Source organism: Antrostomus carolinensis, unplaced genomic scaffold (assembly GCF_000700745.2).
Source record: "Antrostomus carolinensis isolate BGI_N321 unplaced genomic scaffold, ASM70074v2 scaffold11468, whole genome shotgun sequence".
NCBI classification, from domain to species: domain Eukaryota; kingdom Metazoa; phylum Chordata; class Aves; order Caprimulgiformes; family Caprimulgidae; genus Antrostomus; species Antrostomus carolinensis.
Window position 1 is genome coordinate 24871 of NW_010330925.1, and position 22667 is coordinate 47537.

General features: G+C 34.4%; 1 protein-coding gene across 1 annotated transcript in view; it reads left to right on the forward strand.

The window, feature by feature from the left end:
• LOC104528913 (formin-2-like) overlaps nucleotides 1-22667 on the forward strand; it is a gene marked incomplete at its 3' end in the record, with an annotated part of 54816 nt that overhangs the window by 18608 nt on the left and 13541 nt on the right. Inside the window, 3 exon segments of the mRNA XM_029086246.1 lie at nucleotides 1307-1473; nucleotides 13599-13746; nucleotides 19689-19750. Of these exon segments, the coding sequence (XP_028942079.1) occupies nucleotides 1307-1473; nucleotides 13599-13746; nucleotides 19689-19750 (377 nt within the window).

A 22667-nucleotide genomic window follows, 5' to 3' on the forward strand; every position in this document is an offset into this window, starting at 1 on the left:
CAGAAACTTTAGGCTAAATGTACACTATCCTTTTTAAATTTCATCCAGATGTTTTAAAAAAAATCTTTTTGGTATATTCAAAAAGCTTGAGAAATTTTACATTTTGAATAAAAGTAACAGAAATCTTGCATTTGTATGTAAAAAACAGTAGTAGTATTATTGTTGTTGTTATTATTATAACTACTTTAAATTACACTAATATGTTTTCTTAAGGCAGTATATTTTTTTCTGGAAAATACCTTTCGCTTCCAGTGAGTGGGTAGAAAATACAGACTATAGAAACTGATTTAGTTCCAAATTGTATTCACAACTAGTTCATACAAAAACATTAAATTAATGTTGGTACTCCATCTGCCTTTTCTCTTCCAGTAGATCTATTTCATATCTTTATTTGTATGCTGTAAATCTGAACTTTGACATATTTTCACATTTTAGAGCTTAATCAAGGAATTGAATATTCTTACTATGTGTATTTTACTACAGCCCACATATATAAATAATTTTTGTAGTTTTTCTGGCTAACTGCACACAGCACAAAGGTCTTTCAAACCCCTAGCATTGTCTTCTCTAATATACTTTATAATACATACCCTTCTTTCATGCTCTGGTGAGACAACAAAGAAAACACTTTGATCATGAAATTTGGCCCTCTAATGGGAATAAGTCTCTTTTCTTACTCTAAAAAGTTTTACTTCTCTGAATTGGTTCTTGTGGCACTGCATTTTAATTTGGGGCACTCTGCAGCTCTGGAGTTCTATTAAATACAGTTTTAAACAGAATAGTTATCAGATTTTTTTTTTAATCATCTTTTTATTGAAAGTTTCTCAGAAAATAAATGGAGCACAATTTCTTAAAGACTATGATAATTTTATTATTGAAAAAACCAAAGACTTATTCCAAGAGTTGGGAGACTTGATTCTATAATAACTTCTATAATAACCCTTGGAAAAAGTTACTTTATTTATTCGTAATATCTCAGTTTTCCCATCTGGACAATTGTATAATATAAATAAATAGGAAATTGATGCTATAATAGCAACTTAGGGTTTTTGTTCCTACTCTGCAGTGCAGCCAACACAATATATAATTTCTTGAATATCCTAATTAAATAGGCTGTTCAAATTTTTATCTAGAAATATTTTATATTAAAGACTTATTATCAGATACTTTTCTCAATAATTCTTTTTTCATTTCATTTTTTTTAACTTATAATAGTTGAGATTTTCACTACGCATTGTAATGCCTTAATCTTTGCGTCCCCTAGATAGCTACAAATTCTTATTGATCTGTGTCATCACTTTGGCAGGACGAACTCTGCTGGAAAAGCTCTTCAGTCAGCAGGAGAATGCACCACAAGAAGAAGCAGAAAAACTGTGTTCTCGCATTATTGCAATGGGTCTTTTGCTTCCATTCACTGACTGCTTCAGAGAACCGTGTAATCAGAGTGCCCAGCAAAGCACACCCACGTTTGATGTAAGTACTGAAAAAGTTCTCTTTTGTCTATTTTGCCAAGCAGGATATGATTTATCAATGGCTTATTATTGATAAATGAGAGTTAGTCCTTTTAATGAAAATTGCCCGTATGAGAGTGGCCAGCTATTTTCTGAGCTCAGGTGTGTACGCTTTTGTACCCAGGTAAGCGAAAGTTTTAAACAGTCATCCTACAACTTGATTTCTTAACTTTTAAACTCATATCTTAGTCTGCTGTACTGTTCTTTACCTGTTGTTTTCATTAAGTCTTTTTCTTTGAATCAAAGCTCTCTATAGGACTACCAATAGTTCAACCCAGTAGCTGCTTTTCTAAAAATACAAATTAAAGGAACAACAGAAAACAGCATATTGCAAAGCTTTACAGAATGGAAATGGGATGTCTATGCTAGATAATTTTACCCCCCTGAAAGGATTTTTGATACAAAATAGTGCAGGGGTCAGTGCAAATTTGTTGGCATTCCAGCTAGTGTTATCTGTGCCTTTAGGCTACCTGCCAGAGTGCTGTTATTGGCGGTGTTTGCATACTGTTACAAAACTGTGATGTAGATGTCACGGAGTATACTTTTTCTTCCTCTTGGATAATGAATTAAACCTTAAGATGTCTTTCTGTTGTATGATACTGTACAACACATGAAACTTTAGAATGAACTTATTTTTATGATCCTTGCCATTAAATTTTATCTTTGACACTTCTTTGTACTGGTTTATGTGACTGAAGATAATCAGAGTTTCACCCTTCATTAATTAACTTCAAAATAATGTACAAATATTAACTACCATACTTAATACCTTACTGATATAGTTAAGATCATCCCTATTCTATGTATTAAGCTGAAGCTTGTTTAGAAATGCTAAAAAAATGATTGGCATAGATATGAGAGAACGAGTCTTTTTACGTTTTAAATCTTTCTCATCTTCCCTGAAGAATAGTTTAACACAACTGGTGAAGGCAAAATGGGTAGAATATATTTTTCTGATTAATTCTTAAAAGAAATAAGCTTTCCTAGAACTTATTTACAAAACAAATTTTATGAAATAAAAAGTTTGGAAAGAAGAAGGGGAGGCTTTTTTGTTAACTGGTATATCATACTTTGATTAAGAGAATTATTCCGATTATCTTTCATTGACCATATCCAACAAGGTGGAGTCTGAAAAGAAACAGTAGCCTAGCCTAGTGCCATGTGAACAGTTTGTTAAAGTCAGGAATTTAAGATGTTGCTGCCTAGCAGTGATCTTAATTTGAATTGGACTATCAGGTAAGCCACAGATGCTCTGTTACTGTTTTTCTCTTTAAGTCCCCTAAAGAGATCATGCTTTTGTAAAATTGTGTCAGAAGTGGTGTAAAGCCCTGTGTATGTGTACGCAGCTAGTCATGCATCCTACTTCAGAGGACCATACGTCTATGTTGAACACTAGGTTCTCAGTAGCTGAATTTCACATGGCACAAAGGTGAGAGTTGCTGCTATTGAGTTTGGGGATATGTTTCTGCTTTAGTCTTGGTGATCACAGTACCTGTTTATTCATTACATACCCTACAAGGGTGAAAATGTTTAGAACTTGCAGTATAAACTCTAGTGGCTGAGAACTTCAAAACTGGGCTTCTTCTAGCTGATTTTGCTTCTTAGAGTGAGTAAATAAAATATCTTACAGAAAATAAATGCTAATAGTTTTGTAAGGAAATAATTAACAGCTAGTGTGAAAAAACTTATGGTGATGCTGTATGCTACTTAAAAAAGAATGCGTAAGGTCTATGACTCGTGTCCCCTTTTGCGTCTTTCTCCATGTCTGTGCTTTTTTTCTTATTTAGGTTTTCTTTTTTTTTTTAATTCATTAGAACAGGATTTTAATGTTGATCTGACCATTGATTTCAAAGACAGAGGAATCAGGCTAGCCTTAAGTAATACACATTTCGCCCATCTAGAATTAGAAGATACATAAAGTTGACCTTACTCCAAAATTGGGAGCAGAGCCAGTCCCATATTCTTCCTTCATCTCTGAGTTCATCAGATGTTCCTCCAGTTCCATCCTGGATTCCCTCCAGTTTGGCTGGTGTCCTTTTCACTCAGCTGAAATTGCCATCAACAAAGCTTCTGCAACCCTGTCCTGGTCCCAGACAGGTTTGTCTGCCACCTTGCTGTCCTTCCTCCCTGCTGCATCCAGCTCTGGTGCTTGCTTGTTCCTTAGTGTCACTCATTTGGCTGTTTTGATTTTTGTCTTAGTTCGGTTCTTGTAAAGTCTCTTGGGTCACTCCTTTAGCATGTTTCTTTTGCAGACTTGCCAATGTTTTTTCCACTGAAATCCCTCCTTTTGTGTCTGACCCCTTGTATTTCTGAGCTTTAACTAATTTTTTATGTTGAATAAAATCCATAATTCCCCTTTTGCTCAAGTGTGGTCCCACAGACTTTGTTTTTTGAAGATGTTAGGTTACAGTTTATGAAAATAATTCAGTAAGTTTTGTTCACTCTGATCTATTGCTCATGGCTTGAGATGAATATAAACAGATTATTTAAAAGTCCTACTCTCTCTCTCTCTGATCTCCTTTTCTGGATGTCCTCCAGTGAATTTAATTTAGCACGGCTAATGCTGAACTCTCCACTGTCTTGAAATGTTTGTAGTTGCACACTCTGATTATATTCTCATCTTCTTTTTACTCATGCCCGGTGGTCACCTCTATTCTGCCTGCCTTACAACTGTGTATCCAAAACTTGTGTCTCTTTTCTCAGTAACACACAAGCTCTGTTTTGGTTTTTGGTTAGGTTTTTTTTTTTTTTCAAGATATTCCAGGCTTCAGTGTGGGCCTCTGCCTCACCCCATTAAATAATTGTACACGTCTTTTGCTTTTCTTGTTGAATCCTATTTCTTTCTCTTCCACGTTTTCTGACTGCAATTAGGCAATATATTAAGAGTAAAGTCAACTTGCACAGCTCTCAGTTTCTTGAGCTAGTATTATAATGGCTTCTGGAAGACAGTTTCATTTAAACTCTTAGCACTGTATTTCTGGTGTAGATTACGCTTCGTGGATGTGATGTTTACTCCTTTGTTAGTATATGGCAAACATGAAGGACCAACAAATACCCAATGAAATCATAAATCTTCAAAGAACTAGCAGCTGTCATCACATTTATACTGAGGATGGTGTACAGTTTTCAGAGGCTTATAACTTGGTCATATTTTGGATAGATTTTAATGATGATTGGAAATAGCTTGTTCCTGAAGTATCTCTGGCATTTTTGTCAAATTTCAAATCATATCCAACTGAATAGAAACTTTAAAACTGTTTTAAGAACTTATGAGTAAAATTTCATGTTCTATCTTGGCCCATTTTATCAATTATTTCTTTCAAAGCAAATAGTGGCAGATGCCCAGAATAAAAGATTAATCTGAAAAATAAAAGTTGAACAAAGCTTTAAAAATAACAGTAGACAGGGTTGGGATTTTTAAGATGTTTGCTGTTGAAAAGCAGTGGAAGCTTTTGCTGTAGCTCTTCCTATCTACTCTTCTTATAATGTAAAGAGTACCTTAAAGAGTAAGAAGATGTACAATGGCAGATTGGCTGTCTAGAAATATAATGCTCTTTTTGCTAGTTTCCTGTCTCCTGGAGAGACTGCTAAATATTGCCTCATGGATGTCATGACTTCTTACTTGTCAGACTATGTTTACAGCTTTTAATTGTTCTGCTAGTATTTTATAAAAGAAAAAAAATGGTTTTAAAAATAAATTTTTTAAAAAATAGGCCAAGCAAGTAAATGCACACCTTAGAGGAAGGTAGGTTAGCAAAAGCCTATTCAAAGAATGTTCTCAAAAAAAATTGCTTGCCTTTTAAATAACTATTGACTGCCTGACTTTTAAATTTTTCCCTTTTTAACAGCTGTGACTTGTTCGAGAGCGCTTCTAAAGTTTCAAATTAAAATAAAATATCCTCTGACTGAATGATAAGTAAGAAATTAATGCTTTGTGGAAAAACTCTGTCATTTCCAAATAACTGCATCATGTTATTCAAAAATCGTATTTCTGTAGTTCAGGTGTAGTCCTAAGCTTTTTAGCATGTTGTTTTATTATATTATTCTATTAGAGTAAAATAAACAGAAGGCTAAGCTGGCTAAACAGTGCATACTTGTCAAGAATGTAAAGACAGGCAAGTTTTGCAGCCACCTGTTGGAAGACCGCAATTTTCAACAAGTAGACATCACATCTACTTAGTTAACGAACTATCACAGAAGCTAGAAGATGACTATTTTTGGAGAGCCATCAGTAGTGTGCATAAATTATACAGAATATTAGAATTTAAACTGTTCATACACCAATAAAGGAAGCTGGTATTTTCCTATCAATGCAAGGCAACTTTATTTAGCTTCACTGTGCTGTTAAGAAATATTGTCTGTACTTAGTGTTTGTATTTTGTCCAGTAGTGGCAATTACTACAAGTGGTGAATGTGGAAACCCTAATTATGACTTCACATTCCAGATTTTCCAGTTCACCCTGTGCAGTCTTAAGCTATGGGCATTTTTTTCTTTCATAGCAGATTTCTACTTTTTTTCTGACAAGCTTTCGAAGTAGCTTTGTGTGTTGTTCTGAACATTAGGTTTAAAACACTTAAATTCTCAGTGAAAAATTATTTTGTGATAGAGGCTTTCTATTAAAATTTTGGAAGTGCTTTTAAGAATAAAAACTGAGCATTTGGGAACTTGTTTGGGGAACTTAATCTCTACTGCACACTTAAAGGTCCAACAACTGCTTTTTTCATGTGTCACTAACTGGCAATATCTTCTTCCTTATGTGTCTGAAATGCACACTAAGATTCCGTCTTTATTTCTGGTGTCATTTTGATTGGGATAGCTCTCTTTACATCTTTCCCGGTGCTTTTATTGAATGCTGTTACTATGTTGAGTATGGCTGGTCATGCCTTCTTGATTATAAATTATTTCAGCATATTATATAATGAAAGAGCTAAATGGACATCTTCTGGAGGGTGTCATTCTTTTCCTCTGTTATGATGTGATTTTATATACAGGCATATTTGACAGTTTGGGATGGAGACTGCCCCTTGTGTGATTTGTAGTTATGATGCCTGACTAGGTTGTCATCCGTTTCTGAAATAACACTTCCACAAGGCAGCAGAGAGGCAGACAGCACAAACCGGAGATGGCTGCTTTCCTGGCCACCTATGGTGATGCAAATGCTTTTTAAGGAAATAAAGATACCGCTTTCTTTCTGCTGAGTAGTAGCAGCATGGTGGGACTTTGCAGGTCAGCTGGAAGAGAAGTTAGTGGCATAAAGACTTTACTTAATTTTAACTTATTTGCACTATTTACACCAATCTGAAAATTAGTAGTTATACAGATTACAGACAGAATCCTTTCTCAGAAGTCAGAGAGCCAAAATACCAGTGATAGGTTTCCAAAGAGCAACTTTCCCCAGCATTTACTTCATCTAGGAGAACTTCTCTTCCAAACTGCAGCATAAAGCTGGCAATAATGCAGCATTTCTTCAAGTATACTTTAAATGCCTGGGAATAAAATGTGTAAGACAATGTAGTCCCATTTTATGGGAATGCTTTTTCACAGCAGTATATTGGGGGTCAGTATTAAATAAGACTTTAAAAGTTCACAAGTGAAAATGGTGGAGTAGAGCAGACAAAACAGTTTGTTAATCTACTGTCTTAGTCTTTGTTTGTCATGTAGGTTACCATGGCAGTTGAGTCTGACTAAACCAAAGCCCCCATGTCTCCTCTTCCTTTTCCATTGCCCAGTTGTACTTTGTGGCACTTTGTCTTTTGTGGTGAGCAACTCTGAATATTCCTGAGAGCTGGATGGAAACAGTTGGATGATCACTGAGCTAAACTATTCCTGTTACGCTGTTTCCCTGTTTCTTTTTTTAAAAAAAATAATTCCATATTTATTTTATAGTTGTTTCATCTGGCCCTGCAGTCTCCTAGCCTTCTCTTTTTCTTTTTTCAGTTACTTGTGGTGATGCTACTGTATACTGTATAGTATACTGCAGTATACTATGTATGTAAGATGTTGCTGGTTTTTCATGCTTATTGCAGAGAACATTGCTTACCTGCCTGTTATTCTGAAGACTGCTTCAAGAGGCACGTATTGGATGTTAAGTTTACACCACCAGTTTACAATTTTCAAAATCATTGTGTGTAGGATGAAGGTGGTGGTCACCATGTCACCTCAAGAGATCTTTCTGTTTTATGACTTTCTATATGTTAGTTTGCCTTCTTAAGAATGACAGTCATAACACAATGTCTTTTTTCCGGCTTGGAACCGAGAATACAGTGAGAGTTCAATTTGTGTATATTGCATGTGTCTGTGTTTTTGAGAGGAAGTTTTTATAGTAGTAATAATCATGTTTTCAAATGGAATAGAAATGAAAAGAATTTTCTAATGAAACAGATTTCTTTGGAAAATTCAAATTTTTCAGAAACTTATTGCAGAACTGTGTCAGTGTAAGTGAAAACAACTGATGGAAAAGCTTCTTGCCTCAGCTTAGAATTTCTGGAGAGACTAGCACACCCTCACGTGGTCTAATTAACAGCTAATAACCTAGTGGTCTTGGGATGTGGTCTTCCAAGTAGAAGTCCAACTCGAATGTGTAAAGAGGCTAGATCTTGAGGTGGTTCTGTTTTGTAAAAGGCTAGCCACTGTTCCCTCTTCCAAGGAAAGTTTGTTGTAAGCTCACCAGTTCAACCTATTCAGCTATATTCAATGTAGAAGTTATTGGGGAATAGGAAGATTAAGACAACTCTGGAACTGAATGAGAATAGATGTGGAAGGCTGAAATTGTTTCCTCATTTCCTTTCCTCATGGAGGCCCTAACTACAGGGCTATTGGCTCTGTTGGCCTCTCAAATACCCAGGATATGACATTGAATCATGAGCAAAGTTTGATGGGATCAAGCAAGTTGATTCTGTTTTGTTGAGGAGGTTAAAGTCATTTTGTGGGAAAGAAATGTTTCATGGAATTTTGACACTTGAAGTATTCTAAAATGAATTGTTCAGACACATCGGTTTTCTGAAAAGAAAAAAAAAATCACTCAAGTAAAATGCTCATGCATCAAATTTAGTTCATGAGGATAAAGTGCTGCTTCAGCCATATATTAAAGTATTATGACTGACTTACTGGTTTTTTAGCCTTGGAAGGCATTGTTGCTCACTAGTAAGACAAAAGTAGTACAAGCTGAGAGTGGGCTGTGTTTGAGCACTGTTCTGGTTCTGCCTGTGGTCAGATAAAGCTTTGTTACTGAACCTGTCCTCCAAAAGTAAACCACTTTCCTCATTCTTGATAGTATTGATTTCTTTATTTTAAAAGCTTCTTAAAATAAAGCAATCTCCTGCTGATAAGAGCATTTTGAGGTAGTCCAGCTCTAATTTCTCAAACTAAAACCTTGTTTGTCCAATTAACTATTTGTATTCACAGAGAACATGCACTTGCCTTTCTTTCATTTTAAAGGTTGTATACTTAGTATATTAGAATGACTAAACTTCCTTATTAAAAAAAAATAATAAAAATCATCCTTCCATGCACTCCAAACAGTTATATAAACATGTGGAACAACATCTTTGGAGCTCTTAGCCTGTAAAACAGCTTCTGAGTCATGGAGTCTGGCCCTTGCTTATCCCAAGTACCATAAAATGTAATTCCTTTATGAGTTCATCTAGTTTCATCTTAAATACAGTTATACTTTTTCCTCTCCCTGCTCCTCTAGCTCTTTCTATTGGAAGACTGTCCACATCCAGACTGATTTGATGAGTAGGCACTTTCTTGTAACTTCTTGTGACTTCCACTCTGTGTTTACTCCCGGCCTATTTATACCTGTCTGTGGACATGGCAACACTTCTGTCCTCCCCTCTTCAGGATAACTTTGAATGTTTGGGGTTCTAGTGAAAAATTGTTCAGGTTTACTCTTTGAAAATAAAAGCCCTGCAAGATAGAGCCTGATTTCATCATGGCTTAACACGGGAGTCACAGCAAAGTTAGTACCAATTCACTCTAGTGTAAGAAAGTTTAGAGGTACCGCTAATGTGCTTCCCCCATCTAGTGCTGTGCTGAACTGAAGAGCAGAGGTGACTCCTGATAACAGTGTGCTTCTGTACTGCCCCGCCTTTTCATCTTACCTGTGCTTTTTTGCTATTTTTAATTTTCTTTCAGAATTGTCAAAATACTTCCTGTCAGATTTTTTCCCTCTTGATTCACACATTGCTAATTCGTGCTTTTGCAACCAGTTTGGACAGGTGTGTATACATTTATTGCTGTTTCAACTCCTTCTCTTGTACCTCTTTTAAGCATTTCTCACAATGCCTATCTTTATCCTTTGAAGTGAAAGCAGATAAACAGTTGATTCAGAACTGAAGTGGCATTGAATAGAAGGTTGTGTTACCAGCATATCTCCAGGAGCAATACAGCTGCCAAAAGCATAGGTTCAAGGTGGCATAAGATATTTATACAGTGGGGGATCTTGTAATCTTTAATGCAGCCTGTGGCCCAGGGAACAAAACTGGTCTCTCTGTATGAAAAATGTGTCGCCCCTTTTCTGAAAGCTCAGGATTCACCAGTATTCCTTCTGTGTCCACCAGCCTCTTTCTGTATGTCATTTGCTAGAGGCCCTTACTTTTGAGTATCTTACAGCATTGGCTTCCATCTTTAAAGATTAGCAGATTATTAAAGATTATACATTATGTAGCTGAAATATAACATTGTGGTACCCAAGAATGAAAATTTGTTAAGAAAGGCCATTCTTTGTGCCTACTGAGAGCTGGCTGGGAAGAGAGTGAGTTAAATTACAGACCTAACTCTCTGTGACTCTGTTCTAAATGCTAGCATCTATAAGTGGTAAAATGTCTATTGATTAGGAACCATCAGCTCCTGCAGGCAGTTTACCTCGCCCGTGTGCAAATGCTCTGTGCTCTGCAGTTTTAAGAACCAGTGGAAAGTGCTGTGTAAGGATGTGTGGAAATGAGAACTCTTCTTGACATCATGCTTAGTGTACTGGACTCAGACAGCTTTAAGCTTTCAATATCTGTCCAGAAATGAGTCCGAATAAATAAGACTGGGATCATTCATTAAAAGGAGATATATATATATATATATATATATATATGTATGCATGTTTTGTTGGTTTTTTGTTTTTTTGTTTGGTTGGGGTTTGGCGTTTTTTGTTTTGTTTTTTTCCAAAAGAAGTGCTTTAAACACTAAATAGTGGAGTCTGAGCAAGATGAATTGGAAATTCCAGATGTATTCAAAGCTTGGTCACGGTAAGCATGTTCACTGGCTGGACTTACAATGATATCTAGTAAAAATTGCCTCTGAAATGAAAAGATTAAAGGAGAAAAAGTTGGGTGTGGAAGGCCAGGTTTGTGGGTGCTTGCAAATCTGGATTTTTCTATTTCAATTATTCTTTTCTTTTGCTTGAATAGTACTTCAACATCACAGAATGTTGCTGCATATATCTTTCTTCAAAATGTTCTAATAATCATGCAAATTTATGGTATTATCAGATTTGGAAAAGGAGAAATGAGATGGGTTAGTATATTAACTGACAAGGAACTAAAGATAAGGTAAAAAGGATTGGATTTTGGACAGTATCCTGAATGAGTAGGAATTAGGACATTCAAATGATTAATTTCTTTTGAAGGGCACAAAAGTAGAGACAGGGTTAATCTTTTCCCAATATAAGTGTAGTTTATGGACTATTAACTTGAAGTCCAGATCTTCAGACTGCCTTTCTCTTGTGAAGGTTTGTTATATTTTAAATTATGTTTATAAGTTTGCAAGAAATCTAAATGTGGCGGTTGTTAAATATGTTGTTTATATATTGAATGGAGATACATTTTGGTTGTAGTGCAAATCCCTTCAAGGCATTTTTGCAAGTTTACATTTCCCTCTGTAAATTTCTATCATATGATGAGTCTGTTTCATCATCCTTTTCTGTGTTGAATAGTGAATGAAAAGAATCCCAAAACAAACAAAAAAACCCTCCCCAAACTCCCACAAAAAATACTGTCTTTTATACTCACAAACAAATCTCCCATGCTGGGTTAGTTGTCGGTTATGGAGTTGTGTTATGTCTTAATTTATAACTGATCATGGTTTCTATGCTGTAAATTCTATCAGCAAGACCATAGGTACTTCGTATTTTATTACCCTCATAATGTATCCCATCTGTACAATAATTCTGAGACATATCATAGGTTTTTTTTAATACATCTTAATTCATGTAGTCTAATCATACTTCAAAAATTTGTTGTTAAATGATTGTACAATATCTTTCAAGAACTGACATAGTGAAATATCATGTCCAGGAACAGTTTAACTGCTTGTCTTCCTTATTCATGCTATGCCAATATTATCTACAGCCTGTTGTCTTCTGTTTTATTGCCCTACATCACTACCACTGAAAGTCAACTGTGCTTACCCAGCTAAGTAAGGTAGTAGTATGTAAGGTAGTAGAGTGGGGGAAAAAAAAAATGTTCTAATTTGCCTCAATTATGTTTTTGAATTTTATTTTCCTCTATGTTTTTTGTGATTTGGACAGTGTAGAAAAAAAGACACAGAGCAAAATCCAGCACATTTTCTTTTTCTTTACACAGTATATACAGTACTGGAAATTAGGCAGAAACTCCAAAATACATATCCTCTAAAAAACTGGAATTAGACAAAGGGAAAGTACTAAGTTACTGAAAGAACTGCATTAATCAAGCCTGTTTGGATGTTCAAATGCAGAGCATAGTAATGGGAAAAGGATAGGTTTTTCAAGGAAGACAGAGTTCAGGGCTATATGGAAAACCTGATGTGATTTTGTATTAAGCTTTTTATCTGTTTATTTTTACCTTTATCTAAGGTCCATGTATGTGGCCGGATTTTTACTGTGTTTTTCATATTGGAAAGATGTAATGAGCTTCGTTTGACCCTGACTGTTTGAGGCACCCTCTCTAAAGCAAAACTTTTTACTTTAGAACTAGCTTTTGTCTCTTCTAAGCAAGTTGTTCTCAATAGAATATTACCATTCTTATCACAACTTATTTTTAGGTGTGCAGAAGCTTAGTCACATGGAATAGTCATTATCCCCCCCAAAAGTGTTAAATTATTTGTTCTTCCCCCTGCATGTCTCGTCAATGTTTAGTATCTGTGTAAAATCAATGTTTTTTCCAGTTTTCTACTACAATACTTATTACTCATGCAGTTGCTGGGATTCAACTCTATAGTTTACAATATTATAAAGATTTCATCACAAGGTGTCCATGTTCATGGAATTATAGAATTATTAACGTTGGAAAAGACTTTGAAGATCATCAAGTTCAACCGTCGACCCAACACCACCATGCACACTAAACACTGGGCATCACAAGAATAACTTCTTGTATTGTAATCAGCTAAAATCTTTCTGTTCACTTAAAGCATGTTTGCTGTAGTTTTCAACAGTCTAGATGTCTCCTACTTTTAATAAGTGAATCAAACTCAAAGCTATAGACTAATAAGGATATAATCTGATTTGAGCCTAGAGGATTGAGAATTGTGTTGTTCATTTTTTATTTTATTCCAAAAGCAAACCACTTTTTTAGCTGTGTTTCTATGAATATGGAAATGTGAATGACAAAAACAGGATTGCAGTGAATAAATGTCTTGGTTTAATTTATGCTGAAGTAATCCTGCTTACTTTAGTTGCTTGTGCATTTGGTGTAAAAAGGTTGAGGTATGTGGGCTGAAATAGTTTTCTCTAACTATAAACTAGCTATATGTAAAGAAGTCATGATGGACAGAACCTGTTATCTTTCTAAGGAAAGGAGTGGCAAAGAGTTCCTCATGGTCAAAAAAAGTGCTGAACTGTATTCTAGCATCTCATTGTGCTGTAGATAACTAAAAGAATAGATTTTCTATTGTTAATAGAGGTAATTCCAAAACTGAAAGATTAAATTATGTCAATATAGATTTATGTTAAGTCTTTGTCAGGAGATGAAGAGCATAAAAACAAGTCTGACTTGCTATAGGGGTGGATATTGAGCTATTTGTGTTAGAAACAAAGGCTTTGATGTCTTGAGCTTGTCTTTCTATATGAACTTCTCAACTTTTTTTTTTTTTTTTTTTTTTTTTAATAACAACAGCAAGACCAGCTTTATACTTGGGCTGCAGTTAGCCAACCCACACATTCATCAGATTACATTGAAGGAAGCTTTCCAAGGAGAATTCCATCTGTATGGCCCCCACCCAAACCTCCAGATGAAGAACAAAGATCTAAAATTACGAAAGAAGGTATGGTTCTTGGACATAGGCAAGATATATGTATGGTTTGGGGGGGAGCTGCTGTCTTACAGAATCCAAGATATAAACCTAGTATCTTAACTTCTAACAAATACCTGATTTTGAAGATCTTGGATTAGAATCAGAAATAATGTTAGCTAGTATGAATCTAATAAAAAATATTCAGCAAAAATGCATGCTTTTTGTTAAGAACCAAGATGTGTGTCTGGCATCTGCTGACTAATAGATTTTACCAGGTGTTGTGACCTTTTTTCTTTTCCAGTTTGCATACCTTCAGGGCCATGAAATATGGGTACTTTTCTGTTCTTAGAAATATGGAAATATTAAGAAGCCCACTGGTGGTATACTGAAAGTTAATAGAGTGGTGTAAGGTATTCCTTTGTGGATTCAGCAGTTCCCTGCTGACTGAGAGGTATGAACAGTGTACCTGAAAAAGAAATTGAGGTCTTTTTTACAAAATCAGTTTATCTTAAAATTTGGGAGGTTACTTTACCAAATTTCTGAAATCTTCTGCTTACTCTTTAAAAGCTTTGTTTAAGATGAGGAATTAAAACAAAACAAACCAAAACCTCTTGCAGCTGACAAAGAAATTTAGAAGATAATTTCAAACCTGTTTACTATTAGTAGTGTTGATAGACAAATGCCACAGGTTCTTGGAAGCTTAGCTTCGTAGTAGTTAGTATTCAATGGCTCTCAGCACTCTTAGGCTGCATTCATCCTTGTGACCTCCATGGAGAGCCACTGGGTATTCTCAAATTTTCTACTTCCTATCACTCCTTTTTTTTCATTGCTCACAGTTGAAGAATTAAGACGTTATTTCAACACATCTCTCTACTGATTGTAGGCTTTGGGTGGAATTAATTTCAGATCTACTTCTCTTTGACACTTCTCTACAACTTCCTCTATAACATGAGCAAAGTATTCCTTGCACAGACACCATTTATCATGACAACATTTCACTTTTACTGGTATCTCTTATTCCAGTGTTCACAAGCAAAATAAGTAATGCCAACAAAAATGTAATACTGCTGTATTATTCTCTTTTACCAAAGCAACTCTATTAGTGGTTAAGGAAACATTTCTGCATCCGTTTCACTGATGCATTTCAGAGTATGGAACACTGCAGTACTGGACTGTTGGGCTAGTCCAGTTTTTGACTAATGGTGTACTATTTTATGATGTATTCAATGAAAGTGCTGTCATATGTGGTAGTAGAATTCATTGCCATGTACTTTGAGTAGACAGATTGTGTCTCTCAACTTGGAGACTTAGCTAATGGATGTGTGATCATAATATTTATTAACATACTCTGCACAGGAAAAACAAAAGGGTGAATATTTTTTTATTTTACTTTGAGGATTAAGCCCAGCAGAGGGTTTTGCAAGTTAAGAATCAGTTTTGTTGCTTTAAAATCTAGAAGAACATTGATTACATAAAATATTTTGGAATTTAAAGATTTTTACTAATTTGGAAAATATTCTACCAAGAGGAAAATACTAATAATTTTTAAATCTATTCATCTTATACATAGTTTGTTTCCATCCTATGTTGTTTTATTTAATATTACACCTACTACATGGATGTAATATGTACAGTACTTTGTTCCTTATCTCAGCCACTGCCCTCTCAAAAACTGCAAAAATATTAAGAAAATAGAATTAGAAGTAAAATGGAAAATTGTGTATTGTGACTATTTCTAAATGGAACATAAATAGTTCTCAGAATTTACTGGAGGTGCTGACACTTAAAAATATTGAAATTTTGGTTTTCAGAGTGAATTTGCAGTCTAGGGCATGGAGGGAAAAGGAAAAATTATAATTGTTCTGAACACAATTCAGGTAGATAGATAATTTAACTTTTTATTTGATTGTTCACATGCTTGCCATGTGGAAGAACGTGAAGGTGAGTGATGTTTCATCTGAATCCTGATGGATAAACACCTTCTTCAAGATTTGTAACTAAATTATGTATATGTGCCTTTGAAAGGTGGAGGGGGTAAGCATTTTTTAAAGGGTTTAAATGACTATGTGTAGAGTAGCTGTGTATTGCATTATATATAATTATTGCTGTATGAGTTAAACAGTAAAAATATTAACATTAGAGACAATGGTTTATAAACAAAAAGATCCATTTTATTTGAAAGCGGTTATCCGGAGAGGAATATAGGAGGATATTTTTATATGTAGAGTCTTTATTTTTATTATACACATATTAGTATAAGGACAGCACTAGGCCTTCAAGTGTTGAGTAAGGCAAGAGGAAATTCTGCGAGGTTTTAGGTAATCTACTCTTATATTAGCAAAGTAGTTAATCATCTGTATAATATAGTATATATTAAATAGTTTGCTGTGTGCTCTGTGTCCTATGGAGTGTTGTTGGATGTGAGGAGAGGGCTATTAGATTGGTCAGGGGGATTTTTGGATTTTTTTGTTTTTTCAGGTTGGGTTTTTTGTTTTGTTTTTTAGTTTCTTTGGGGTTTTTTGTTTTGGGTTTTTTATTATTTTCTTTTTGTTAAGTTTGCTATTTATTGAAAAGATGAAGTTTGGAAATACCTAATATGAATTTGGGTTCAAGTCAGCAGGTACTTATGCCAAAAACATTTTGTAGTTATGGATTCAGAAAAGTTTTTGGACAAAATGAGTCATTATCACCAATAAGATCAATTTGTGTGCTACTGATTTTCCATCTGTATACCCCAAATCTGTTTCTGTTACTTCTTATGGTATTTAACTCTACTGCTCTCACACTCCAGCATGTTACCTGAATCTGAACACAACAGGCTACTTGAAATTCAATTATTTCAATGCTTTGATGATAACACTATTCCACCCAGCATATAGGAAAAGGCAAATATGCAGGCACAGTCATCCTGTATTCCATGTGACTGTCCTTACCACCTAGGCAGAGATTCAAAGATTATTCAACTTCTCCTGCAAAATGAAACAGTCCAAACACATTAAATCTCTGTGTGGGTTTACAACCTGAAATCTAAGTTAGTCTCTTTAACAAAATTAGGCTCATCCAGAACTTTCTTTTCTTTGTTTTATGAAAAATGAGGGGAAAGAAAAAGTGTTTGTTTGGGGTTAAAGGGAAAGTTTAATTTGTCATATTTTTTTTTTTTCCTTCAAACTTTTTTTTTTTTTTTTTTTTTTTCTGTTGTTGTGGTGGGGTTTGGTTTTGGGGTTTTTTTAGTTTCATTTAAAAAAGATAATACCTTGTTAGTTTGCTGCAGATAAGTTGTATTTAGTGAATTTTGGCAAACTAACCTTAAAATTAACTGTTCCTATCACCCTGAACTCAGTTTATATTTAGAACCCTTTTCAGAACAAAACTTGTCTGATGTAAAAATAAGCTAGACAATTCTGTCAAATTGAAACAGCTTGTTCCTATTTTTTTAAAGAAATTTTGAGTAAGGGAGGTAGTTTGTGCCAATTTGCATAACAGGAAATGCTACCAGGTTGTGTGTGTGTACATTTCTTTTCTAGTACTAGAACATTAGCAAATAATAAAACCTGGTGTAAACAAAGATCAAATTCATCTTAAATTTTCTCTCAACCATACAGAAATCTAAAATCATGTACACAGGCTTTGGTGAGATCAGTAATGACCAAATACTAATGAAGTTTTCCTGGTTTTGCAAATCAATTGAGGTAAAGTTAGCTGAAAAAAATTGTCTTCCAGATTACTTATAAAACATCTATCTAACAATTGCTTAGTTTAAAAATATTGATACTCTTCCCTTCCTTTGGAAGAGACATTAATATTTTTTACCAGAAAATAATCATTCACTGGTTTTGGTGGGATTATTTTGGTTGCAGTGAGGAGTGTTCATTTCATTAGCAGCATTCTCATTAAGCTTTTTATGACTGGGAACAATTCTGTCAGATAAAATTTGAAATGCTGTTTTAGAAAACAATTTTAATAGTAAAACAGGTTGAGGATTGCTAATTTTCAAGGGGTAGCATAAATGCCACTGGCAATGAAACTTCCTCCTTGCACCTCCCAACAGCTGGGATTGTCAGAAAGCTGTGAGGAGGCCAAATGTCTAGGAATTATGAGTCCAGAGGTTCTGGACCACAGCTGCTTTACTGTGTCTGCTAGTGATCAACAGATTTGCCTCCTGTGTAGCGGTACGCTATACACTATATAGAAGACAGAAGGAGGATGTGAGACACACATGTTCTCTGGGCAGGTATAAGAAAAATATTTCTATTCTTGTTCTGCGTACAAAATTAGGCTATGATCAGTTAAAGAGGCATTATTAACAGTAGCTACGAAGCTGGTTAGAGGTCTTTCACTGTGTAGCTGCTGGGTGTTTTTTGTTTTGCTTTTAATTTTTCTAGTTATCTCCTATCAGGCAAGGAAACTGAGGCACAGAGAGGTTCTTTAAGGTCAGAGAAGAAATCTGTGGAAAGGTCAGAACAGAAAGCAGAGCTTTTAATTCAAGCCCTATGCTTTAACACCAAGACTCTGTCTTCCATAAATACATTAAAAATAAGTCTCTGTTATTCTCTGCAATGGCTTACCAAAAGACTTGAGGATCCTGAACGTGTGTTGGGTTGTTACATGTCTTGTGTCATTTCCAGCTCAAAATCTGTTATTTCTTTTATGCAGCACTGTGGTAATCAAAGTACAGCACTGTGGAAATAATGCAGAAATGTACAATATATGTCTCACTGATATTAGGACAGTCAACGTTTTCATGTAATTTCTTTTGTACTTAGGTTTGGTTTAAGTTGGAATCCCTTTATGAAAACAGCAATCTCAAAAGACTAGTATTTTTAGATAGAATAATTGTTATTCAAGTTTTAATATAAGGAAATTATTCCATTTGGGAGGTGGTGTTATGTTTTGATGCCTATTTTCAAGGTAAAATGTGCAGATAAAAGTTCTTAGTCTCGCTGCTATTTTATTTTTCATTGTCACAGTGATAATTGGAGATGTTTATTTCCATTTAAAACCATCATTCTGGGACAAATAATGTTTTTCTCCATTTAAATACAATAATTTATTGAGGGAATGCTTAGAGATTAGGGTTCTCATTACTTATTCCAAAGTACAAAATAATTGAAGAAGATACTACTAGAATGAAGTATGGTTGTTTCATTTTTCAATGTAAATAAGTAACACTGTCAAAATTTTAAAAAATCAGATTAATGCTGGTTCTGTACCCAAAAGAGAGGGTGTGAAATTCAGTACAAAGGTGCAGAATTAGTTTTATATTCTCAACTTGAATGTCCCTAGTTCTGGGAGGCTCTGATTGTACACTTACACAATAAGTGTACAGTCCCAAACCACCCCTTTGTAGGGCTGAGATGCTATAGACAGCAAATAATAAAGCTAGGATAAAATTGAGATTTCTAAAAATGTGTTTGCAATAGTGAGGTCAATTGCATTGAACCACTCTTTTAAAAAGTGAATTTAGATCTGTATCATGCTCTATCCTATTGTGGAGATCTCAAATTTTGACAATAGAGCAGAGGAGGGCCAGAGAAGGGTATGAAGACAACATAGCTGCCAACAATGATCATCCTGCTTATACGTTCTTCTGGCCTTTTGTGAACAGACACATGAGAACTTTTATTTGACCTTCTATGTAATGTATGAATCGAGCCATAAGTAATTATTTTTCTTTGAATCAGAGATTTTAACAATAAAAAATGACTTCTTTCAAGTTTTATACACTACACATTTAAGATGATAGTTTTTAATGTTGAGTCATAATAAACACATTGCAAATCGAGATCCGGCTGGTTTTATTTATGGATACAACTTGCTCATTTAATTTTAGATGAATAATTTGGAAAGTGTAACAGTTAATGGTTTTCTTTTTAACTCTGTTCTCTTATCATGAAATGCTGAATGTGTATTTTAAAAGATTAATGAAACTTTTTTATATAGAACTTTAAAAATCTGTATCTTTTCAAATTCAGAGTTGAAATCTACTGTCCTAGAAACAGAGAAGCAATGCATAGATGATGATCAGCGGGTACAGGTAAGATTCTAACAGAAGTGTTTTGGCTATCATTTTGTAAAAAGTCTAGAAAAGCAGTACTTCAGCCATTTTTGCAATAGTTTTGTGTAGTACTGAATAGTAGTGAATGTTCTGAAATCAAACATTCAGAAATATATTTTTGATACTAAATTTTTATTTCAAAATACTTAGATGCTCGGTAGTGTATCTAGGTACAAAGATTCAAGGTTTCTGCCTGCTTAGGGTGATTGTTGTAAAATGTTATTGTTCACTCAGAAGTTAACACTTGGTTCTGGAGGTCTGATGATATTATTAAGGAATAGCAATAAAAGATTTGGTTATATTAGCTAATCTGCAAAAGTTCCTGTGAATAACAGTGGCAGATTTTTTTTTTTTCCTGTTTCTGCACTGAAATTTATAGGTAGTAGATAAACAGATTTAGGGTGCCATGCGACTTCAAAAGGAGATGATGCAATACTGCTACAGTGGAGAATTAGTCTGAGTTGGACTTGTTCAACGTAAACACAATCTAAATTATCTTTTTTTAACATGTCACCATTCATGTTATAGTCTTCTTTAAATGTTGTGCAGTTTGATGGAATTGAGGAACTTCAAATTTTGTTTCCTCAAAAGATTTGCTTATTTTCTGTGAAAGCTCTCTCATCATAGGTATGAGACTTACTAGTGAATAAGATTAGTCAATTGTTCTGGAAGTCATAAAAAGGAAGGGAAAGTTCTGATATCCTTAAATCTTAATTTGGAACAAGGAGTGGCTAAAAGCTTTTGATACATCTGAGGTGTGTTTTTGTTCTTTTTTGTTTGTTTGTTTGTTTTGGTTTTTTCTTCTTGATGGAGTTTGATTTTTGGGGTTTTCTTTGGTTTTGGGGGTTATTTGTTGATGAATTATGGTTCAAGCATCACTGCAATGAGCAGCATTTGTGAAAGTGATCAGTGATTTGCTTTTGAGGGAGAAAATAAGGAATGCCTAGTGCTCCTGATCATTGGACCTGTAAATTTAATCCAGGCTCAATCAAGTATTTGTTGAGCATCGGTCGGTTACCTTTACGGCTTTTGTCTTGCCAAAAAACAGTAAAGGAATTGTAGTTACCTAAATTCTTCTACCTCCATAATTAACAACATTTAAAACTTAGAGACTATTAATTAAAATAATATCACAAAATTATTCTACATGGCAATATTTTAAATTTAAACTAATATATATTTGTCCCATGCTATTTTTATTTCAATCACCCAGAGTTCAATAGCAGTGCTTTCTAGTGTTTCTTGTGAAAAATAATTTTTTCCTATACTTCCAGAGAGGTATTGCATGTAAGGAGCACACTTAGTCTGTCTCTAGGTTTTTAATTCATTATAAGAAACAACCTCTATAAAAAGAATTTTAATTGAAAATATAATTAATGGAAATAGGTTCATGAATGCTTAGGTACTTTACCTAAAAGAAACTGATTTTTTTGCTATGAGAGTGAAGTTTAACCAACAGCACTAGAGCACTGTTTGATTGCTTGATCAAATAACATTTACTTCAGGTTGTTTTTTTAATTATTATTTTTAAAGCTAGCCTATTATGTTGTCCAATTACTGAATTGCATTTGCTAGTATTTTTAGAGATTCCCATCCCTCTTGCTCAGTGTTGTTCTCTTATGACTGTGAACTTCTATTCTGTACTATTGTTCAGCAATGAAGAGCAGAAATAACTGTTTTGAATGCATGATCACCTCATTTACAGAAAATAATCTCAAGTTTTTGCTATGTTATGTCACCATCATTCTCGTTTATTTTGAAAATCAGAGTGGAAGTTATTTCATTTGAGTTACTGCATGTGGATAAAAAGTTTTTGTGTGTTCAAACTATTTCTGTACAGTCCCAAACAGTTGAGTGTATTCTACCTATTCATCAGTATCTCTCTATATCAGTCTATGAAAACATCTAGAAAATAGAATGGTCACACTAACTTTTTTTCATCATGTTTGTGGGTAAATCCTTTAATGCAATCAGATTATTTTTGGTGTTACTTGTACTTTTTTAATGTGATGAAACACTATGAAATGTTTCTATTAGAGATCTAGCCTCTTTTATTCTTTATCTAGCTTGTCCATAGTTTTTCCTTTGGAAGAAAGCAAGCATTGGCTGAAGTTATCCAAGTAGATGATTTTTCTTATTTCAATATATGACAAAGGAAAAGAGTCCTACTGTAAAATTTTAAACTAATCGACTAAGTCTACTTGCAAGCTTCTTCCCTTTCGCTTCCCTAGGAAATGCATTTTCCACATGCTGTTAAAATAATTGGAAATGGTCGATATTGACATAGAATCAAATGCAAATGTAACATGATGCTGGTAATTTATCTCACTTATGATAGAGTTAACTAAAAGATTCAGACTAATTCTAAATTAAAAGCACAAATTACACACACAAAGCCTGGATTCTATGCTTTCTTGTCACTGTAAGGGGCTTTTATAAATATATCTTCTCAGTTTCCTTACCTTTACAATGTTAGATGTGACCCTCATATTTTGCAGCATAATTTCCTAAAGTTTTCAAGACAGCTCTTTTGAGTCCAAAATAGCTAATTTCTAAAAATTACAAATAAAAAAGCTGTGGGTTTGGAGATGTGCTTTTAGTGCAGGAATTGGTAAGCAGAGGAAAAATAAGAGAAATTGGCAACCATTTCAAGTCCTAGTTTTGAAATGCCAAAGAGCGGCAACAATGTCCGCTTAGTCTTCCCAGTACAAACAGAGAAAGCTTTGTTAGGTCTAACTCCTTTAGTGAAGGAAGAAGAGAAAAACTGAATATCCTAATTTAGAAAGTCCATCTTCAAACCTGATGTTTAGATTCAACAGCTGTACTTTTGTGCAAGAGCCCATTTCCTTTCTGCTTCTCAACCCCGATCTTTTGTGGTACCCTTGCAGTTTTCCCT